At 32.7% G+C, this 21745-nt stretch overlaps 1 protein-coding gene across 1 annotated transcript; it reads left to right on the top strand.

Annotated features, from left to right (window-relative positions):
• The first annotated feature begins 15035 nt into the window (after positions 1 to 15035).
• On the top strand, positions 15036 to 21519 carry LOC139893698 (glycerol-3-phosphate dehydrogenase SDP6, mitochondrial). The gene is made up of 7 exons (XM_071876872.1): positions 15036 to 15477; positions 16641 to 17114; positions 17783 to 18114; positions 18563 to 18723; positions 19342 to 19600; positions 20180 to 20503; positions 21091 to 21519. The coding sequence occupies exons 1-6, from the start codon at positions 15102 to 15104 to the stop codon at positions 20477 to 20479; spliced, it is 1902 nt and encodes a 633-aa protein (XP_071732973.1). The 5' UTR covers positions 15036 to 15101; the 3' UTR covers positions 20480 to 20503; positions 21091 to 21519.
• Positions 21520 to 21745: the final 226 nt, after the last annotated feature.

The following is a 21745-nucleotide window of genomic DNA, read 5'->3' as shown; positions in this document are numbered from 1 at the left end:
TATTTAATATTTCTTATTAAATAATGATGTGGTTAGGACCAGTTTGTGACAAGGGTCACAGAACAGGTTTGTTTATTTAATTTGAACTCCGTTTGGGTTGCCAAATGATGAACGAAAGATATCAGATAACTGATAAATACCCGTGTATCGCACAGTGTGGGAATTAAACTCAATTTAGTGACTAGTCTGTGTTCTTTCTTTCCATTTCTAGACCCTTCTTCTCTAAACACCGTACCTTCCCTTCCACCTACAATCAAACCCTAATCCTTAATCTTTACCTAGAGCTCAAATTGTTCATATCTTTGTGTTCCTTGTGATTCACTGATTCGTTTAAGGTAAGGATCACAAGCTTCATTGCTCTAATCTTTGAGAAATTTAAGGTTTTGTGTTAGTTTTCATAAAAGTGTAAATTTGTGTCAAAACAAGTGATTTAAGTGTTGTTATGGTCAAATTGTTGTGGGTTTTGAGTCTATAACAAGTAGTGAATAAGTTGTGGTCGATTTTGGTATTTAAAACGAGCTCTAGATCGAGATTTGAGGATTTCATCGTGAAGTCCGTAGCCTTTGTTCAGTTTCTGATGAAGATGAACATAGTCGACCGATTGTCGGTCGACAGTCGACCGACTGAGGGTTGAATCGGCCGATTGACGAAGACAACTGACCGACTGTTGAGTGAACCGACCGACTGAGATTTACCTTCGGCCGATTGATGTAATACCAAATGAATCGACCGACTGGGAAGGTCAGTCGACCGGTTGTGTCGACAGTCGACCGACTGTAAGAGTCAGTCGACCGACTGAGTGTCCAGGGCAGAATATTTTACCTAAGTGTTGATTTTTAGCCGTTATGCTGCCCGTTTGTATTTTGATGATTTGATGTAAATTTTGAAAGTGCACAAGTGTTAAGAAAAAAATTTTAGCGGACACTTTTTCTGACAAAAATTTATATATTGTGTTATTTGATGTTAACGAACAGAAACTAACTTGTGGATATGTTTTTCTCAGGAGAAAAGGAGAAAGAGAAGGTTCAGTGATTAGATAGCTGAATACCTTCTCGTTTGCTGGTAATCGGTGAGTGGGACTAACTGGAGAATATAGTATATAGAAGCATGTTATATTATGATTGCCATGCTTGTTAGATATACTTATTGTTGTGGTTAGTTAGTTCTTGTGATGACTGCATGTTAGTTGATGCTTGTCTACTGGAGCCCAGTGCGTCCCTATTGTGTGGTAGTCTCGGTAGGAGAGATCAACCGGTTGGGTTCCTCTGTGGTAGCCTAGACAGCCGTGGTGTATATATATGTGAATGACGCGTCCGTCGCGTGTGGATTATGTATATACATACGGTGGTGGAGGAACTTCTGGTAAGCCCCAGTCCGATCAGCTGGTGGTTAATGGTTTGGCCGAGCCGCCAGAGTCTCTGTAGATGGCACTTGGGTGATGTTTGTATGTTAGACTATGTGACATGATTAGTGTAACACTTGTGTATGCTATGGCCTGTAGTTAGTCGTACTCACTTAGCTTCGTGCTAATTCCCCTCCATCTCCTCCCTGCAGGTTATTAGCTTTTGTAAATGTTGCCTTTTGGGGAGAAGACGGGCATGGCGATGTTATGTTTGACAGGGTTAACTCTGATGTGGTCTTTTGGAATATGAACTTTGTACTTTTGATAACAGAATATATTTACGTCTTTTCCTGTTAATATGTAATTTGTTTTAATGACACGTGACATCGGTTTGTACAATTGTTGATATCGTATTTAATTAATATTATGCTTCCGCCACGTATTAAAAAAAATGTAGCGGTGTCACAACGTGTCTAGACTAGTAATGATAAGCAGGTAATTTCCGACAAGAAATGATAAGCAAAACTTTTGACATGCAGACACAGTCGAAGTCCAGACTTACGAATGCATCCTAACAACTATCAGTTAGACACACTAATGCAAGACCTGGTTCACTAGGACCAACGCTCTGATACCAACTGTGACGATCGCTCCAAATCCTTATGGACGAACACGTCATTCATCGATTTCATTGCGAGTTATTTGACCTCTATATGATACGTTTTGTAAACATTGCATTCTTTTGAAAAGGCACACCATAAATGAATATTTAAATCAAAGGTTTTCGACATCTGATGATTTCTACATATAGACAATCATCATAAATAATAGTTTACAATAGTAATTTCATTGACAATGTAGTCAAAATATGATACATGGTGATGATTTGGTGAATGCAACGTTTCGTTGATAAATATGCCATGTAAGACTCCATGCACATAGCTTGTCTAACATATAAGCAAACAGCGGAAGACTTCTAGGGAACCTGAGAATAAACATGCTAACAAGTGTCAACACAAAGGTTGGTGAGTTCATAGTTTTAGTGTTTCGCATAATCTGTATATAAAGGTGGATCACAAGATTTCAGTTGTTTCATCCAGAAACGTTTATCAAAATATTCTATAAGATTGAGCACCCTGGTAACTAAGCTTTAATGTCTATCTAATAAGTACCCCTGTGTTTAACATGCAACCAACATGTACGATACACTCAAATAGCATACGTCTGTTTTATAGTTCAGGCTAGGGTTTCTATACCTAGAACAGACGGGGATGTCAAGCCCTATGGATCCATATACTACTACTCGCGCTCACCAGTTCTTATAACTGGCAGTTACTAGTTACCAAAGCTAAGGGATTTTCAGTTCAAACTCAGTGTAGAATTTAGTATGTACTTGTATCCATTGCGTTTAAAATAAAGTGCATGTATTCTCAGCCCAAAAATATAGATTGCAAAAGCAATTAAAAAGGGAGCAAATGAAACTCACCTTAGCAGCATATAAAGTCGTTCACCAAAATGTGACCGAAACTCGGATTACCAAATAACCGTAGATCTCAACCTAGAGAACATATGTTGGTCAATAAATGTCTATCAAGCTAGGTTAGGTCAAAGTGTATCACAATCCTAATGCTCGAGATCGACATACAAAAGTTATCCAAAGTCGTTTCAAAAAGTCAATTTTGACAATAGTTCAGCAAACTGAGACGTACCTTATATAAGGATTCATTTACTCAGTTAGTAATATTCAAAAATCCAATTTATCAATCTCGTAAACAAGTTGTTTAAATCTTAATTGCAGATTCAAAAGCAATTTCAATTAACGTCAATCATAATTCAGTTGATCATATCTTTTAATCCGTTCATCGAAATTATTCGATATCTAAATGAAAAGTTATTGATTTTTCGTCAGCTTTTCAAAAACATGTATATCGTATACCTTTTACCAGTAATATATGTATTTAATTCGTGATTCATTATAAACTGTTTAAGGATGAAATTTAGCATACAAGCATGCATAAACGTATATACTCGAGCACTAGACATGGATACACAGTTAATGTATAAAAGATAAGATATGAATGCTCACGTATCAATATTGTGATTCAATATTGCAGGAAAATATGTAGACGCAACAGAGATGATAAACACTAGTTTGATCTCACGAGCATACCCCCGAACAATACTCATAACCTCTATAGCTATAACCCATAATTTCTTTAACTATATCCCGCTCATAAAACCCGTTTTGAAATAACTCGAACATCACTCCGTCGTAGTATTTTATGTATAATACTCATAATAATAATAATACTAATACTACTAATAATAATAAGATTAATAATATTAATCTTAATAATAATAAAAATAAAATAATGTTAAGGAGTAAATTAGACAGAGAGATAGAGTGATGGATTCAAGTAGCAACGAATTCGATTTATACTCAAATTTTTCCACCGACGGTCCCGCGATTGTGGACTTTTCTTCCTTTCATCTCCGTAATTACGGAGGTTAAATTTCCAATTTATGCACGTTTGATTCTAACATGTCGACATAATATATAATATAATAATATAAATATAATATAATAATTAAAATAATTCCTAATAAGAATCAAAAATAAATTTTAAAAGTCGTATTTTTTAAATACTTCAGGGGTATGTTATGTAACTTATAATTAATAATTTCTATCATGTCGTTTTCATGTGAATAGTAAATGAATTAATTTAAATTCAACTATTTAAGCTACACGTTGTACGTTGTGCTTTACAAATTGTACATTTTTAATTTAACTTCGTTTCTAAAAAAAATACAAAAATTATATCATAAAAATAAAACGACTTAATACGTAAATTTTTTAATTTGAAATAGCATCGTTTAATAGTAAATTTTTAATCATTTCGTATATAAATATTATTCGCATGATTCCGTATATATCGAAAACTCTTATATTTATTAAAATATGTATATAATACATGTTATGACGTTCGTGAATCGTTGGACAAGCAGGGTGGTCAACCGTTATATAAAAACTCATTTTCAAAAGTTTTAAAACTTGTCAAAATTCATTGCTTATCATGTCAAAAATATTAAATCATATAGAGAATTGGTTTAAATAAGTCAAAATTTTCCGGGTCATCACAAGTAACAATACCGAAAGAAATAAGCAATAAGAATCACTACATGGGATACGAGGGGTCTCGATAATAATGATTAGGGCCGCATGATGGGAGTACTAAATACAAAGTTTCAAATACAATTCCTGGTCATTCAAGTAATAATGGTAAAGAGACGTGTCCCAAAGAGTTTTTAAAGAAGTTTGGAATGGTGTATTATATGACGACATACAAGTATCTTCAAATGGTAGATCATGAGTGTTGGTATCTTGTTGGCGAAAGGATTATTTTAAATTTAAAAGATCATTTGTAATGTCGAAATTGGTTAGCTACTATACACTTGTTACATACTTGGCTTACTTACAAATGAAGATATTCTTATTTTCAATGTTTATGCACCTCATAGTTAAGTTGAAAAGAAAGAGATTTGGTACCATATTTCAAAAATAGTGACAAAATGGAATGGACCCTCTTGTGTAATCGGGGATTTCATCTTAACTTACTTACCGAATGAGAGACTAAGGGTGTGTTTGATTTGCTCTGAATGGTATAGTTCATAGCCTTTTCTCTGATTCGGTCAGTGCTCCATGTGTTTGATAATGAATATTATATATTATATATTCTGAACTGAATCAAAAGCTCGGAATCTTTCAGAGTTAGATGTACCCCCGAAGCATTCAGAATAATTATATTTACAAAACTACCCTCATTATCCAAACTCCACTAACGTTTCTTTCACTTTATATATTCTTAATTTATTAAAATTAAATTTTATTTATTTGTCACTTACGTACAATAAATATTTGCCTTTGAATTTTATGACACATACAGATCTAAATAATAAATTACAGTTCAGATAACCTTTTTATCATGTATAAATATAAATATTCATTTAAGATACTTATGATTTTTCAAAATCCGTTCATATGAAAACGTTACGAAAAAGTTTAAAAAAGATTATGTTTTCACTAATTTTATGTTACTTATTATATGCTTTGTTATATTCAATTGAAGAGCAAATTAAACACATTTAATTTAATCAGCGCTAAATCATACATAGGGTTAAAATAGTAATTTTATGTCATTCAGAGTCTTCATTCAGAAATCTTAACTAACAGTAAATTACCATTCAAAGTTGTATCGGTTCAGAGCATTTGAACCATTCAGAGCTCTGAACCATTCAACACTAAATCATTCAATTTTATCAAACGCACCCTAAAAGAAGTAGATGTCATTTGCATGACCAATTTTAATGCTTTTATTTCAAGGGCTAAGATCAAACAACGCAAATTTGAAGGGAAATCTACGTGTTGGGCTTCGTTGGCATAACGGATCAATATTAAAGTCTTCCAATGGCTTGTAATCTCAAAGAAATGTGAGGCCCATCAATTGTACATTTGAGTAACGCAATCTTGTTTGTTGCTTCGGGGAGTTTAAGATGGCCAATTGGTCATAGGAAATGTTTGTTGTTTTTGGTAGTTAGAAGCTAAGTGCATTGGCTCTGTATAGTGCTTTATGATTTCCTCACTTGGATATTGAAGTATGTAAGTTCAGTCAGTATAGTTGTTTGTTTGATTTTTCACCCCTTTGTGAAAAATTCAATTAATTTAATTCCTGATTTTTGTAAAAAAATAAAAAATAAAAAATAAAAGCCTCCAAAAAGACGTAGCAATAATGACATAATTTATCTTTTTGGATATGAGATCCCTTCGAATCATCAAACCAAGAGAATAGAGAATCGACCGTGAAGTGAATCGACCAAACAATATCCACCCGTCGTCAACAAGCATGATATTCTTATTTATGAAAAAGATTATTATCTTAACCACAAAGAATATTATGAGGATATTTATGGAGAGTCAATCGGCCAATTGAATTGAATAAATCTTGTTCCATAATTACTGGTGCCTATAAATACATACTCCGTACACGATTATTCATGAGAATAGACACAATACAAAACCTTAAATACTCTTCTGCAAAGGGTTCTTGTTTTCTGCCAAAAACAAGAACATCATCTATGTCTATTCCAAAGTGATATTCGTGTAAACCAGACAATTAGGGTCGAATAATTACTTTCGGAAAATGATACCACGATTCAGTGATATATCCTGTAACGACCCTAATCTTACAAAGCTCTAATAATAGATATGAAAAGTAACTTAACAGTACAAAGGGGCGTTAAGCTTATTCAAAGTCAAACCAAAGTCAAAGCTAACGGACATTAAACTAAAATTACTAAAGCTTTACAAAATTCTAAGGCAAACGTGTTAAGTCCACTTCAAATCTAAACTCTTCTCTCGATCCCAAAGCCCACTGAATACCTGTCGTATAAGAAAGAAAAACGGAATACGACTGAGCCAAAGCTTAGTGAACGGATATAACAAACGCAGAGTATAGTATGACATGCAGAGACATTTTACAAAAAGAACTTATTTTCAATAAACGTATTTCAAAGCAAACTTATTTTGAAAGAAAATTACGAATTAGTATAGTTCTACAATACAAAATCTGTCAAACTTATATTAACACAAGCTTATTTTAAAAATAGACTTATTCCAACACACCTTATTTTCAAAACGAACCCATCTTCAAAGCAAAGTACAAATAGGTATAAGTCTATAATACCAAAGATGACAATGTATCAAAATATGGTACCAATACACAAATTTCATAAAATAATGCACTAAGAGTCAAAACAAATAACTTACAAAGTATCAAAATGAAATCATAGGGTAATTACTCCACTAATCATTCATATCGGTGACGTTTCGTATGACACTACGATAAACGTTCACCGTCAAAACAAAATCCTAGGATCGATCCATACGCCTCCTATCAAAATAATAACAAATACAAAGAGCTCGTACCACCACCGGGTAATCAAACGGAGATGCCGTAGAAATAACAAAATACACCGCTACGGTCGATGCCACATTATCGGTGTCACAATAATGCGCTCATGGAACCTCCATGAATAGGTTACTCTTAGGCACATTTTAAGAAACCGTTTTAACAAACTTATGTTTACAAAATACTTAATACTTTTAAAGTAAATATAAATAATGAACTCTAAAATATGTCTAATAAGAACTAATATAGTGAACCAAAGTATTTTACGTTTGATGAAATACCTAAAATGTTTGATAACATGATATCTCGTTTTCTTTTAAAATCTCGTGTCAACCCAATCGTTCGGTTTAACTTTTGCTACTAGTCATTTACATACTTTTAGAGCCCTTATTGAGTAACACAACTTATAAATAACTTACCGGGACATGTAAAGCCACATAGAATGAGGGACATTCGATACAAATCACCGTACCACTTGCCACACTCACACACGTTCTTTACCGGGCTGTTTCGGGACATTTTCGGGGCTGTTTTAGGGACCTTTTCGGGCTGTTTTAGTAGCTGAATTGCAGCTGTTACGGACTGATTTCGGGACTGAATCGCAACTGTTTAGGGCTGATTTCGGGCTGTTTTCGGGTCTAAATTCGATGGGTTTTCGAGACACGGTTTTGACACAATTTACAAATACCAAAGTATTATGATTCCTCAATTAACAAACATAATTAGCAACCTCGTTAGTACATCAAAATTGAGGAAAATCATAAGATAATATATAGACTAACAACTATAACGAATTTTCAAATAAGGAAAATATAATATACACACTTCAAAGACTACTAAACAAAATAATTTTTTAAATAAGCATGTCATACCAATAAGATTTATAAACAATTCAAACAAAGTTTTGAGAGGAAAGAATTTACCGAAATGATCCTAGTACCACCTAGAATATTCGTACCTTATTCCAACAACAATCATTGCAAAGACGGAAGAACCACCAAAGGACGCGATCACCTAAACGAATCTAACACATACAAAAGTATGATCACAAAACACATACAATAAAGGAGTATGTAATATCTTTTATTTTATAATACTATAATTTATAATAATATATAGTATGATATCCATGTGTTTATTCATACAATTCCAAAAATTATAATCTTGATTAATATTCCATCATTTCCTGTAGTATTTTAATTACATAAAGTATAAATTGTTAAACATAGTTTTGATATGGTTTTTATGTGGTTTAATTCAGAATTTTTAAGCTTAGAAAATCATAACATACTCTTAATAATGTGAAACAAAGTATAGAAACATTACCTTAAGACTTGAACACCAAAACAATCTTCATTTTCCATCAAAATAAATCAAATCTTAGCAAATTAGGATGTAGAATAGTGCAGAATTTTCATGCTTGAAATGATGGGAGAATAGAGAGAAAACTTATGGATTTCTTTTAAAATTGTAACCTTAGGTATGGTGAAGAGTTTTGGACATAATGGTGAAGTAAAAGAGTGAATAAAAGCTAATTATGGATTCCAAAGGTCTCATGTATCTAGACATGTTTTTAAACTTATTATAAAAGATTGAAGGTTCTAGGCTTTACAAAAATGTACAAGACTTAAAAATCTAGTAATCATGTGTCAAACTAATTAATTATAACTTATGTTAACTTTATTGTTAAACAATTTTAGGAAAAAAAATAATTATATTAAACTTACTAAAATGTAACTCTTACTTATAAATGGTTACCATCTCAAAAATATGCTTTAAATATTATCAAAGTTATGTTGTTAAATTTTATGGGATATTACAACTCTACCCACTTAAAAAAAATTTCGTCCTCGAAATTGAAAGAAGTTACACAACCGAAACACACTGAATAGCAAACAAATGAGGGTTTGTGCGTAGTTATAGTTTATTGCGAATATTAAAATAGGGTCTTAACGTAAGTTATATTAATTTATATGATATTAGTCTTTTTTTTTAACTTACGGGGCATTAACTATTAAGGGTCCAATATTCATAGTTTTATATGAAATGTCACATTCTTCAAACGTAGGTAACTTATATATAACTTATATTCATAATTACTTTTAATACACAAGCAACATAGTTAACAATTAAATACTCTTTTTATTAACACTTCTTAAGTAAATAAACAAATTACATTATCAAAAGCATTTAAGTGTTAAATAATAATCAAAGTAGAGTAAATATAACATATAATATTTCTTATTAGTATTTTATGATTTCGATAAGTTCATACATTACAACTTAATCACCATCACGCTACAGACATGATAATGATTAATTTGTACATGTATATTTTTATCGTTATCACTTCATACAATAATTCAAATTTTTTTACACTTACGTAGCTAGCTTTACCATCTAGCAAAGTTAGTATTACTATTAAATTAAGAGGCAAGTTTAAACTATATATTATTAATTTCATTTTTATTAAAAAAAATTCTCCAAACAAACATCTATAATATTATTACTAGATAAAGACAACAAAAGTTTAAGTCCATAAATCTAAAACATACGATCAAGACATATACATGTAGTATCAATTTAATCATAACTATATTGAATCTTAAAATTAACTACTTGCTAATCGTTATTTTGTGTGTGCTTATTTTTCTTTTATTTCAATGATACTTTTACTATCCAAATACATGAGATAAAACATTAAATATATATATCTAATTATTTTAACATATTACACATATAATATAATGTTAGCAATAATGAGAAAGTTAATAACATGATTATCGTTTTGATATGTATCCTCTTACAAATATTCATTGATATTTATATGTGGTGTGAACATATAAATGCATACGTTTAGATAGACTAATATATGTGTGCATGTTATCATTTATATAATAATAAATGGGACTAAATTATTAGTTTGTTATAAGATCATCCTTATACTTACAGTAATAATAAATATGAGATTTATTAACAAGTCTGTGTTAAAAGACATGATACTAGCTCTATAATCATAAATACATATGATATTCACTTATCTAATATATATATACTTTTCTATATCACAATGATATTAGTTTTAAAATTTTATTACACATATATCCTTTGAATATCTATATTTTCAAAGCAACACAAAAAGAATAAAGTCGGATTATATAGACAAACTTAGTTTCATGTCAAATTCCTAAACAAACATAATTATTTCCATGTTATTCTTTTCTTTATATATATGTACATGTATTTTGTTAGATGTAACTTTATGTATGTGAATTCAACTAGAAAGTGTTAATTGAGTCCAAACATATATTTTCTTGTAACAAATCTAACAAAGATAGCACTGATACATTAACTTAGTAATATGATCCTTACAATACTTATATATGTTTATGAAGGGAGCTCGTGAAGTAGTTAAATACTTAAAAGACTAACTAGACACATAATGAACCACATATCACAGATTCTAGAACGAAAATGTTAAGTGCGTGCAATTTAGAAACAGATAAAATGGAGTATAAAAGATGAGGATTTAGCGGATAGGATTAGTACGCGGAATGATAAGAGAATATCCAAAGCGGAGATCGAAGATCAACGCGGAAAGACAATCCTAACCCACAGTCTACCCAAATCTCACATGTCAACCTTAAAAACTACAGTTTCGAACCTAAAGCTCTGATACCATTTTGTAACGACCCTAATCTTACAAAGCTCTAATAATAGATATGAAAACTAACTTAACAGTACAAAGGGGCGTTAATCTTATTCAAAGTCAAACCAAAGTCAAAGCTAACGGACATTAAACCAAAATTACTAAAGCTTTACAAAATTCTAAGGCAAACGTGTTAAGTCCACTTCAAATCTAAACTCTTCTCTCGATCCCAAAGCCCACTGAATACCTGTCGTATAAGAAAGAAAAATGGAATACGACTGAGCCAAAGCCCAGTGAACGGATATAACAAACGCAGAGTATAGTATGACATGCAGAGACATTTTACAAAAAGAACTTATTTTCAATAAACGTATTTCAAAGCAAACTTATTTTGAAAGAAAATTACGAATTAGTATAGTTCTACAATACAAAATCTGTCAAACTTATATTAACACAAGCTTATTTTAAAAATAGACTTATTCCAACACACCTTCTTTTCAAAACGAACCCATCTTCAAAGCAAAGTACAAATAGGTATAAGTCTATAATACCAAAGATGACAATGTATCAAAATATGGTACCAATACACAAATTTCATAAAATAATGCACTAAGAGTCAAAACAAATAACTTACAAAGTATCAAAATGAAATCATAGGGTAATTACTCCACTAATCATTCATATCGGTGACGTTTCGTATGACACTACGATAAACGTTCACTGTCAAAACAAAATCCTAGGATCGATCCATACGCCTCCTATCAAAATAATAACAAATACAAAGAGCTAGTACCACCACCGGGTAATCAAACGGAGACGCCGTAGAAATAACAAAATACACCGCTACGGTCGATGCCACATTATCGGTGTCACAATAATGCGCTCATGGGACCTCCATGAATAGGTTACTCTTAGGCACATTTTAAGAAACCGTTTTAACAAACTTATGTTTACAAAATACTTAATACTTTTAAAGTAAATATAAATAATGAACTCTAAAATATGTCTAATAAGAACTAATATAGTGAACCAAAGTATTTTACGTTTGACGAAATACTTAAAATGTTTGATAACATGATATCTCGTTTTCTTTTAAAATCTCGTGTCAACCCAACCGTTCGGTTTAACTTTTGCTACTAGTCATTTACATACTTTTAGAGCCCTTATTGAGTAACACAACTTATACATAACTTAACGGGACATGTAAAGCCACATAGAATGAGGGACACTCGATACGAATCACCGTACCACTTGCCTCACTCACACACGTTCTTTACTTGGCTATTTCGGGACATTTTTGGGGCTGTTTTAGGGACCTTTTAGGGCTGTTTTCGTAGCTGACTTGCAGCTGTTACGAACTGATTTCAGGACTGAATCGCAACTGTTTAGGGGCTGATTTCGGGCTGTTTTCGAGTCTAAATTCGATGGGTTTTCGAGACACGGTTTTGACACAATTTACAAATACCAAAGTATTATGATTCCTCAATTAACAAACATAATTAGCAACCTCGTTAGTACATCAAAATTGAGGAAAATCATAAGACAATATATAGACTAACAACTATAACGAATTTTCAAATAAGGAAAATATAATATACACACTTCAAAGACTACTAAACAACATAATTTTTCAAATAAGCATGTCATACCAATAAGATTTATAAACAATTCAAATAAAGTTTTGAGAGGAAAGAATTTACCGAAATGATCCTAGTACCACCTAGAATATCCGTACCTTATTCCAACAACAATCATTGCAAAGACGGAAGAACCACCAAAGAACGCGATCACCTAAACGAATCTAACACATACAAAAGTATGATCACAAAACACATACAAGAAAGGAGTATGTAATATCTTTTATTTTATAATACTATAATTTATAATAATATATAGTATGATATCCATGTGTTTATTCATACAATTTCAAAAATTATAATCTTGATTAATATTCCATCATTTCACGTAGTATTTTAATTACATAAAGTATAAATTGTTAAACATAGTTTTGATATGGTTTTTATGTGGTTTAATTCAGAATTTTTAAGCTTAGAAAATCATAACATACTCTTAATAATGTGAAACAAAGTATAGAAACATTACCTTAAGACTTGAACACCAAAACAATCTTCATTTTCCATCAAAATAAATCAAATCTTAGCAAATTAGGATGTAGAATAGTGCAGAATTTTCATGCTTGAAAAGATGGGAGAATAGAGAGAAAACTTATGGATTTCTTTTGAAATTGTAACCTTAGATATGGTGAAGAGTTTTGGACATAATGGTGAAGTAAAAGAGTGAATAAAAACTAATTATGGATTCCAAAGATCTCATGTATCTAGACATGTTTTTAAACTTATTATAAAAGATTGAAGGTTCTAGGCTTTAAAAAAATTGTATAAGACTTCAAAATCTAGTAATCATGTGTCAAACTAATTAATTATAACTTATGTTAACTTTATTGTTAAACAATTTTAGGAAAAAAAAAATAATTATATTAAACTTACTAAAATGTAACTCTTACTTATAAATGGTTACCATCTCAAAAATATGCTTTAAATATTATCAAAGTTATGTTGTTAAATTTTATGGGATATTACATATCCGGCTATCGATTATTTTACCCTACACGAAAATATAAAAAAACCAACAAAATATTGTTTTGAGGATGTGACCCATTGAAACACCTTTAATTTGAAATACCAAACAATGCATGCCCAGCACGGAAATGCTTGATTGAAGATTACTATGTACCTCGCTAGCCAGTTAACCCGAAGAACAAGGCTGATAAGAAACCAAATACGTTTAAGTATCTCGTCTGCAAGAACATAATCGGATTTTTGATGAGGCACATAAACATTGACTATGCGGACGATTTGTCGCGTTGGAATGAATTTCATAGCCGAGGATAGCCAATAATGTTTCTCCGAATGTATCAAAAGAGTAGAAAAATCATCTCTCTGTATGGATAGTAAGCCTCCTGATTGGCCAGTATAGCTCAATTGTACGACTTGAAATGAGTAATTTCTCCAAATTGCATTCATCAACGGTTGTGATACTTCATTTACCATTGTTTCTTGAATAGATATAATTTGTACTTGAAAGTGGTTAACTAGTCATTCGGCCCCTCGACTTATTTTCGAGGTCGCGGGTATTTCATGAGATAATCCTCATGGTTTAGTTTTGTTACATGGCACCTCATCCTTAGCCATGTCTCCCATCAACACATTAAAATTATGCATCTCATCAATAAATCTGATCTTCTTTGTCCCTAGTCTAGGAATGGTAATGGATCATATGGATAGGATTATGTTATATTCACATTCATATCCATTAACCAAAGTTCCATTCATATCCATATCCATTTAGTTTTAACTCATCCATCCATATCTGATGGATTATTCGGGTTAATGGATATTCATTGGATAATTCATCGTTAGATATTTTTTCAACTTCATATTATTAAAAGTCGTAGCTTGTTATAACATTATCTAATTACCTAAAAATATGTCGTAACGTATATAACCTACTTGTAAGCAACTACGATAGCTGGTAACGTTCATTAAACAATAAAGCCTAGCGCCCCCTTTGAGCCATCACTTACCGGCTAGCCCGACGATGGTGGACCTACGTTTAACTACTCTTTATGAGATCATCATCTCGTATGGGATTCACGTTAATTTAGACCGGAGAATTAAAACTTGATCGACCCTTAAGTCCCATAACCTTATTGACAAGCTGGAGCGAACCCCTTGAACCTAATCTATAAGGAAATTATTACAACTAAATACACATAATATTATTATTATACGGAGTAATATATAAGGAAATTATTACAACTCTATTAACTCAAATGTATGTCTTGAGCGCCGCTAAAACTCCAGTATGTATACTCGGTAATATTCTACAGCGTGTTAAGGAAAGTATTTACAGCCGTCATTAACAAAATTTAACAAAATCTTTGTAATAATTAGTTTAATTAAATCAATAGTTATTAATTAATTTTACGAAATCGGTAAATAAAACGGATTTAAAAACAAAAAGACTCCCTTTTCAGTTTGTCACGCGATACAAATTTCCGTAGAGCAAAAAATCAGAAGTCAAAAGTGTCGTCACTTTCTCTCTCCCTCATCACGTTTTCCGTATGACGAGTTTTTTTCGCGCTCGGCGCGTAGGCTTTACCGCTGCAACACTCGCCGTTGCAGCAGGCGGATCCTACGTGGCACTCCGTAACCCTAACGTATCATCCAATGACCGCAATGGCGGTGGTACTGCCCTAGAAACTATCCGGAAACGGATCACCGATCCGGTAGCGGTTATGCCTTCACGTGCCGTGCAGGAATCGTATCTGAACGGTGCCAATTCTTCAAATCCTCTCGACATTCTCGTCGTTGGCGGTGGCGCCACCGGTTGCGGTGTCGCTCTTGATGCCGTTACTAGAGGTCTACGTGTCGGCCTTGTGGAGCGTGATGATTTCTCTTCTGGAACGTCGTCACGTTCCACGAAATTGATTCATGGAGGTGCGTATAAAATATCTGTAGTTTAATAGTTATATTTAAATATTTAATTAGGTATTATTGTTATGACATTTATGCCAATGATAATGAATTGAAAATTATTGCTTTGAATTGTTTAAGTTGATTTGAAAGCTATTCAGGTAGTCTTTTAGGATTAGAATATTATCATGAATTGAGAATATTTGTAGTTCAAATTGATTAAAATTATTCTGTTATTTTAGACTTTTTGCATATGTGTTATAAGTAGTTTTCTTTTAATTTTTTTGAGGATTCTTTTTGATGTCATCTTATATAGTTATCCATACTTTCTTCATGACCATCCCTGAATTTTTTGCATTGTAAGTATACGACCACAAAATAACATGGTTTATAGGTCTGGTAACAAATTGATTAAAAATATTCTGTTATTTTAGACTTTTTGCATATGTGTTATAAGTAGTTTTCTTTTAATTTTTTTGAGGATTCTTTTTGATGTCATCTTATATAGTTATCCATACTTGCTTCATGACCATCCCTGAATTTTTTGCATTGTAACCATGCTACCACAAAATAACATGGTTTATAGGTGTGGTAACAATTTTGGTTAGTTTGTTCTTTTAGATTTAATTTTGTATATGTATTGCTCTTATTAGTAGCTATATACATATAATTTGTATACAAGTTATCCAAATCTGTGGCGTTAACTCTTCCTGTTTTGCCTCTAAGTTGATACATTGTTCATAACGGCGTTGATTCGTTGATTCACAACCATAAAAATAAACTGAAGGTTTGCTGAATCATGGAAAAAAAGTAATCAATCAATGACACCAAAGGACTTCCTAAAAAAACTTAATCTTTCAGTGCTACTCATGTTTTTTTGGGGAGGTTTGCATGAGCTGAATTAGAAAAAAGATCTTAAGTTAAACAGCTTATTGCACTGCTGTTCATGGATTATTGTTTTTGGTGCTTAAAGTGCAACCTGCATTAAGATATCGTTTTCCTTTTCAGATAGTAGGTCACCAATGACAATAAAATTTCATGAAAGAAAGGAACTACTGTAGATAGCCGTCTCACTCTTTGTTAAAAATATTAGGAAGTGACATCTGTTTATTGATAAAAGTAGATAATTAACTGTTCCCTTTTTTCCAAATCAAATAATTGGTACTCATTTGTTTTATATGTTTTAGGTGTTCGGTACTTGGAAAAGGCTGTATTCAATCTAGATTACGGGCAACTAAAGCTGGTTTTTCATGCACTAGAGGAGCGTAAACAGGTTATTGATAATGCTCCGCATTTGTGCCATGCGTTACCCTGCATGACACCATGTTTTAGCTGGTTTGAGGCAGTGTACTATTGGGTGGGTTTGAAAATGTATGATCTGGTCGCAGGGCGACGTCTACTTCATTTATCTAGATATTATTCTGCACAAGAGTCTGCTGAACTGTTCCCAACACTTGCAAGGAAAGGCAAAGATAGAAGTTTGAAGGGAACCGTAGTTTACTATGATGGACAAATGAATGATTCACGGGTCAATGTTGGGTTAGCGTGCACTGCTGCGTTAGCTGGTGCTGCTGTACTTAATCATGCTGAAGTTGTATCCCTTATTAAAGAGGACGGTGGGGAACGGATAATTGGAGCACGGATTCGGGACAACTTGTCAGGTAAATCTGACAGCTTTGTTTATCTGATGTCATTGGATGAGTTCATTCATTGTGATATTAGTTTATGTTCCATCCTTTTGCTAACTTTGATCAGTTGCCGCCGTTTTGGAAATTAAGATTTCGCGATAAAAAACTGTGTAAAGAATTGCATGTAGACTTATTAAACACCTAAGTTTGTTTGATGCATTATTGGCTGTCATTTTTGTATCAAACGATGCATATTCTTGAATTTTTGTTCTATCCTCTGTGTGAGAGGTAGAATAATGTGTGGGTTGGATAGAGGCCAAAACAGGTAGTCAGTAACATATCTTGTGCACATCTTTTAGTAATCAGTTATTGTGTCAAACATGATCCTATAAGTTATATTATATTAGTAAAAAAATCCGATGTTTTGAATACGATGATATACAAGATCTGTACATTAAACAATACATTTTGGGTGACTTTCAACTCCTTAGACCTTAAAGCTGTTTTTTCCCTTTATGTTTACTCATTTGACCCGTTAGATGTAGAACATGAATCCAAATTTAACCATTCATTGTTCATAATATGTCCTTGTAGTAATATTATCTTACTGCACCAAATTAGGTTTATTCTATTTAATTCATATTTGGGCGTAGAGTTTTTATTCCAATTCTTTGGTTCTCATTTCTTTTATGAGTTTACAGGGGAAGAGTTCGACACATACGCAAAAGTCATTGTTAATGCGGGTGGACCATTTTGCGACTCTGTTAGAAAACTGGCCGATAAAGATGCAAAACCAATGATCTGTCCCAGTAGTGGTGTACACATTGTGTTGCCCGACTATTATTCTCCTGAAGGAATGGGCTTGATTGTTCCCAAAACGAAAGATGGGCGTGTTGTATTTATGCTTCCATGGTTAGGAAGGACTGTTGCTGGTACGACCGACTCTAATACTAGCATCACCATGCTACCAGAACCTCATGAGGATGAAATTGAATTTATACTTGATGCCATCTGTGATTATCTTAATGTTAAGGTTTGTAGGTTTCATTTTTTTAAATAAGTTTTCATATGTTGCCTAGAGGTATTGGCGGTTAGGCAACAGGTCAAAATGGGTAATTGAATTAGTGCAGGTTGAAACAGGTTGGATTGACGTGAAATACTTTGTCAATAAGCTTTATAAATAACACACATCTCAAATATAAATTAATAGTTACACTATTTCAATAGGTGATAATAAAAAACCGTTTAGGAGGTTCATGCTATCATGCTACATCAGGTGACTTTCAGCTCATTTGACCCAATTGACCCGTTTTCTTTCATTTAAGTTTCAATATACCCATTAGAGATAAAACATAATGCAATTCGACATCCATTTACTAGTAAATGGGTCAAAATTGCTACCTCTAGTTTACTTCCCACTTAGTTTCTCTTGTGTTTGCAGTCTTAACCTTAACTTGCTTGTGATCATCTTAATTTTATAGGTACGACGCACAGATGTTCTCTCTGCTTGGAGTGGTATCCGGCCTTTGGCAACTGATCCAAAAGCAAAGAACACAGAGAGTATTTCAAGAGATCATGTTGTTTGTGAAGATTATCCTGGTTTGGTTACGATTACTGGGGGAAAGTGGACCACATATAGAAGGTACATTTCATAGAATGGTTGTACAATAATATATATATATATATATATATATATATATATATATATATATATATATATATATATATCTCATTGGTTTCTTTTAATGATATTATAAAAAAATTAGTCAACCTTTATGCTTTTGTCATACATGTTTTTCAATTGTTTGTTAACTGAGCTAGCAAATTTGTTTTCTTAAATCATTTAACCATTATGGTGGGATCTACGGTGAGAGGTGGCAATGTCGAGCCGTATACTTATTAATGAGTTGATATGGGTTATATTTTTATATAACGGGTCAAACACATACAAAACAAGCTGAGCTTAAAAGGAAATGGTTCACATGGGCTGCACTGGTCAACGTTTTTCAAACATATATACTTTTAGTGCATCAGTGTAGAAAAGCATTTTTATTAATTACTTTTCAAAATGTTTGATTAAATTATGCTTTTGTAATTATTCAATACAACCTGAAATGTATCAAAAGTTACCTATTTTGACTTGAACTTTCTTTCCACCCATCACATAACCTGCCTGACCACCCTATATTTTCAATTTTAATTATTACAAATATCAAGAATTTTGTATACTATGCTTATGCTAAGTTAAACCCAACTTCAGCATGGCTGAAGATGCAGTTAATGCAGCTATTAAGTCTGGGAAGCTGAACCCAACAAACAGCAGTTTGACATCGAATATACGTCTTGTGGGTGGAGATGGATGGGATCCTGCATTTTTTACTGTACTTGCTCAAGAATATGTGCGGATGAAGGTGTCACATACTGGTAAAGTTGTTCCTGGTGTCATGGACACTGCTGCTGCTAAGCATTTGTCTCATTCATATGGAACCATGGGTGAAAAAGTAGCTTCCATTGCTCAGGTTTTCACTTACTCTTACATTATGCTACTTTTCTCAGTTTATCTTGATGTCAACTACGTACTACAAAAATGCCCTTGTTTCCATTCATAAATTTTGGTTTTTACTGATATTGTTTTGAATGACCTTTTTAAAACCTTTAGATTCTTTTATAGGATGTCTCCTAATTTGTGTGTGAACAGACTATATAGATAAAATCATAAATCATCTACTTAATATTGAAGGGTCAAATGATTATTTTAGTTTTTCACTTTTCCATGGTTCACTTTTATCATTTGTGTCTGAATTAAAATAAAGGAGTTCTTATTTCAAGGTCAACGAAGTTCACAATCTTTGTTTGCATACATTAACTTTCGGTGAGTTATGGTGGTGGAGAAAGTTTAGTATGCTGTTATTTTAATATGTCTAATGTACTGCTTGATATGAAAATTGCAATATTTATATTCTTGGCAACCATGTAGGTTAGAATTAGCTATTTGCACACTTTTGTTATTATAGAGACTGATATTAATCATGGTCCCCAAAGTTTATTTTTTATTAATTGTGTTTTTAATACTTTTATCTACCTTGCTGTATTTGTAGAATGAAAATCTAGGCAAGCGGCTTGCACATGGGTACCCGTATCTTGAAGCTGAGGTGGCTTACTGTGCTCGGAATGAGTACTGTGAATCTGCAGTAGATTTCATTGCTAGAAGATCCCGACTTGCTTTTCTGGATACCGATGCAGCAGGCCGTGCACTACCTCGAGTGATCGAGATACTGGCGGCTGAACACCATTGGGACAAGAAAAGGCAGAAGCAAGAATTGGAGTCAGCAACAAGGTTTCTTGAATCTTTTAAGTCATCAAAGAATGCTCAGTTTCATGATGGGAAGCATACTTAGTAGATTTTGTCCCAGTCACTCTTGGTATGTATTGGTTGTTTTATTCTACTTTAACGAAAGGCAGTAACATACTTTAAAGCAGATTTCATTTTTCAAGGAAATGAGCTTGAATTTCGACAATAAAAACGGTGGTATCTTTCTAATACTTTTTATAAGGTGTACTGGTGAATTAGATAATCGACCAGCTTCTCTTTTAAAAAGAAAGATTAATTAACTGATTACTACACCCCACACAAGCACCATGCCAGAATAAAATTCAGCATGGTCAAATTTGTCGACACGTCAATTGCAACATCATCGATTTTGTCCTAGTAACTAAAAGTATCGAGTACCATAAATTTAAGTTCTGAAAATTTCTAAGCATGTTACTGATAAAAAGAAAGTTTGTTGCATGAAGTAGAACTTAAATTAATAATTGATCATACCTTTTTGTATGCAATTTGGCCATAAAAAAAGAGTTGCAAACTTGCAATATGATGTTTCTTGTGATTAGCTGATTATTTATTTGGTTTTGGGCCTTCTGTGTTCTGTGAAAGAGCCAGTTAGCTATAATTGCTCAAACTTGACATTGACGATTACTCGCATGTATCTTGTCTTGTTCTTTTTTGTAGGGACGTAGTAATTCAAACCCAAGGAGATTGAATATTGGTTTGTTCTTCAGCTGGATGCTCAGGTTTCTATTTGTCCTGATATGCAACCAGTTTTCATACGAAACGGTTATAGTTACTAGCTTATGACTTATGAGCTCGTTGGATAAGTATTACTCGTCTTTTAAATTTAGCCATGCAAGGAAAATAATGTTGCATGCGGCGTTTTTCGTGCAGACTTAAGCTTATTTGAATTATGGTAGATAAGTAACCTTTGGAAAGTTGTGGTTCGTGGTCACTGGTTTTAGGTTACAAGGTTGCTCCTTAGTTTCATTAACAATAATTCTTTTTTGTTTATACATATGGAATATATGGATTCTAATGTAATGTGCTGCAGAAGCCAACAATAGATTTCGTTTGAGAATTGACATCTCAACCATGGGTTTTACTTGTTCCACTTAAAATGTCTAAAATACTCTTAATGATAAGTTTACACAAAAATTTTAAAACTTTTTGTTATAACATATTAATGGATATTTTAGGAAAAAAAGTATGAAATGATAATGGAACAACACATGTTGGAAATATGATCTCCCGTTTCGTTAACCTAATATCTCTTTTACTTAACATGAGGCCGCTTGCAATGGATCCGCCACCACCGTTACCCATCGCCACCGCC

This window comes from Rutidosis leptorrhynchoides, chromosome 2 (genome assembly GCF_046630445.1).
Source record: "Rutidosis leptorrhynchoides isolate AG116_Rl617_1_P2 chromosome 2, CSIRO_AGI_Rlap_v1, whole genome shotgun sequence".
NCBI classification, from domain to species: Eukaryota; Viridiplantae; Streptophyta; class Magnoliopsida; order Asterales; family Asteraceae; genus Rutidosis; species Rutidosis leptorrhynchoides.
The sequence above is the reverse complement of the archived record's forward strand: the minus strand, read 5'-3'. Positions and strand labels throughout refer to the sequence as shown.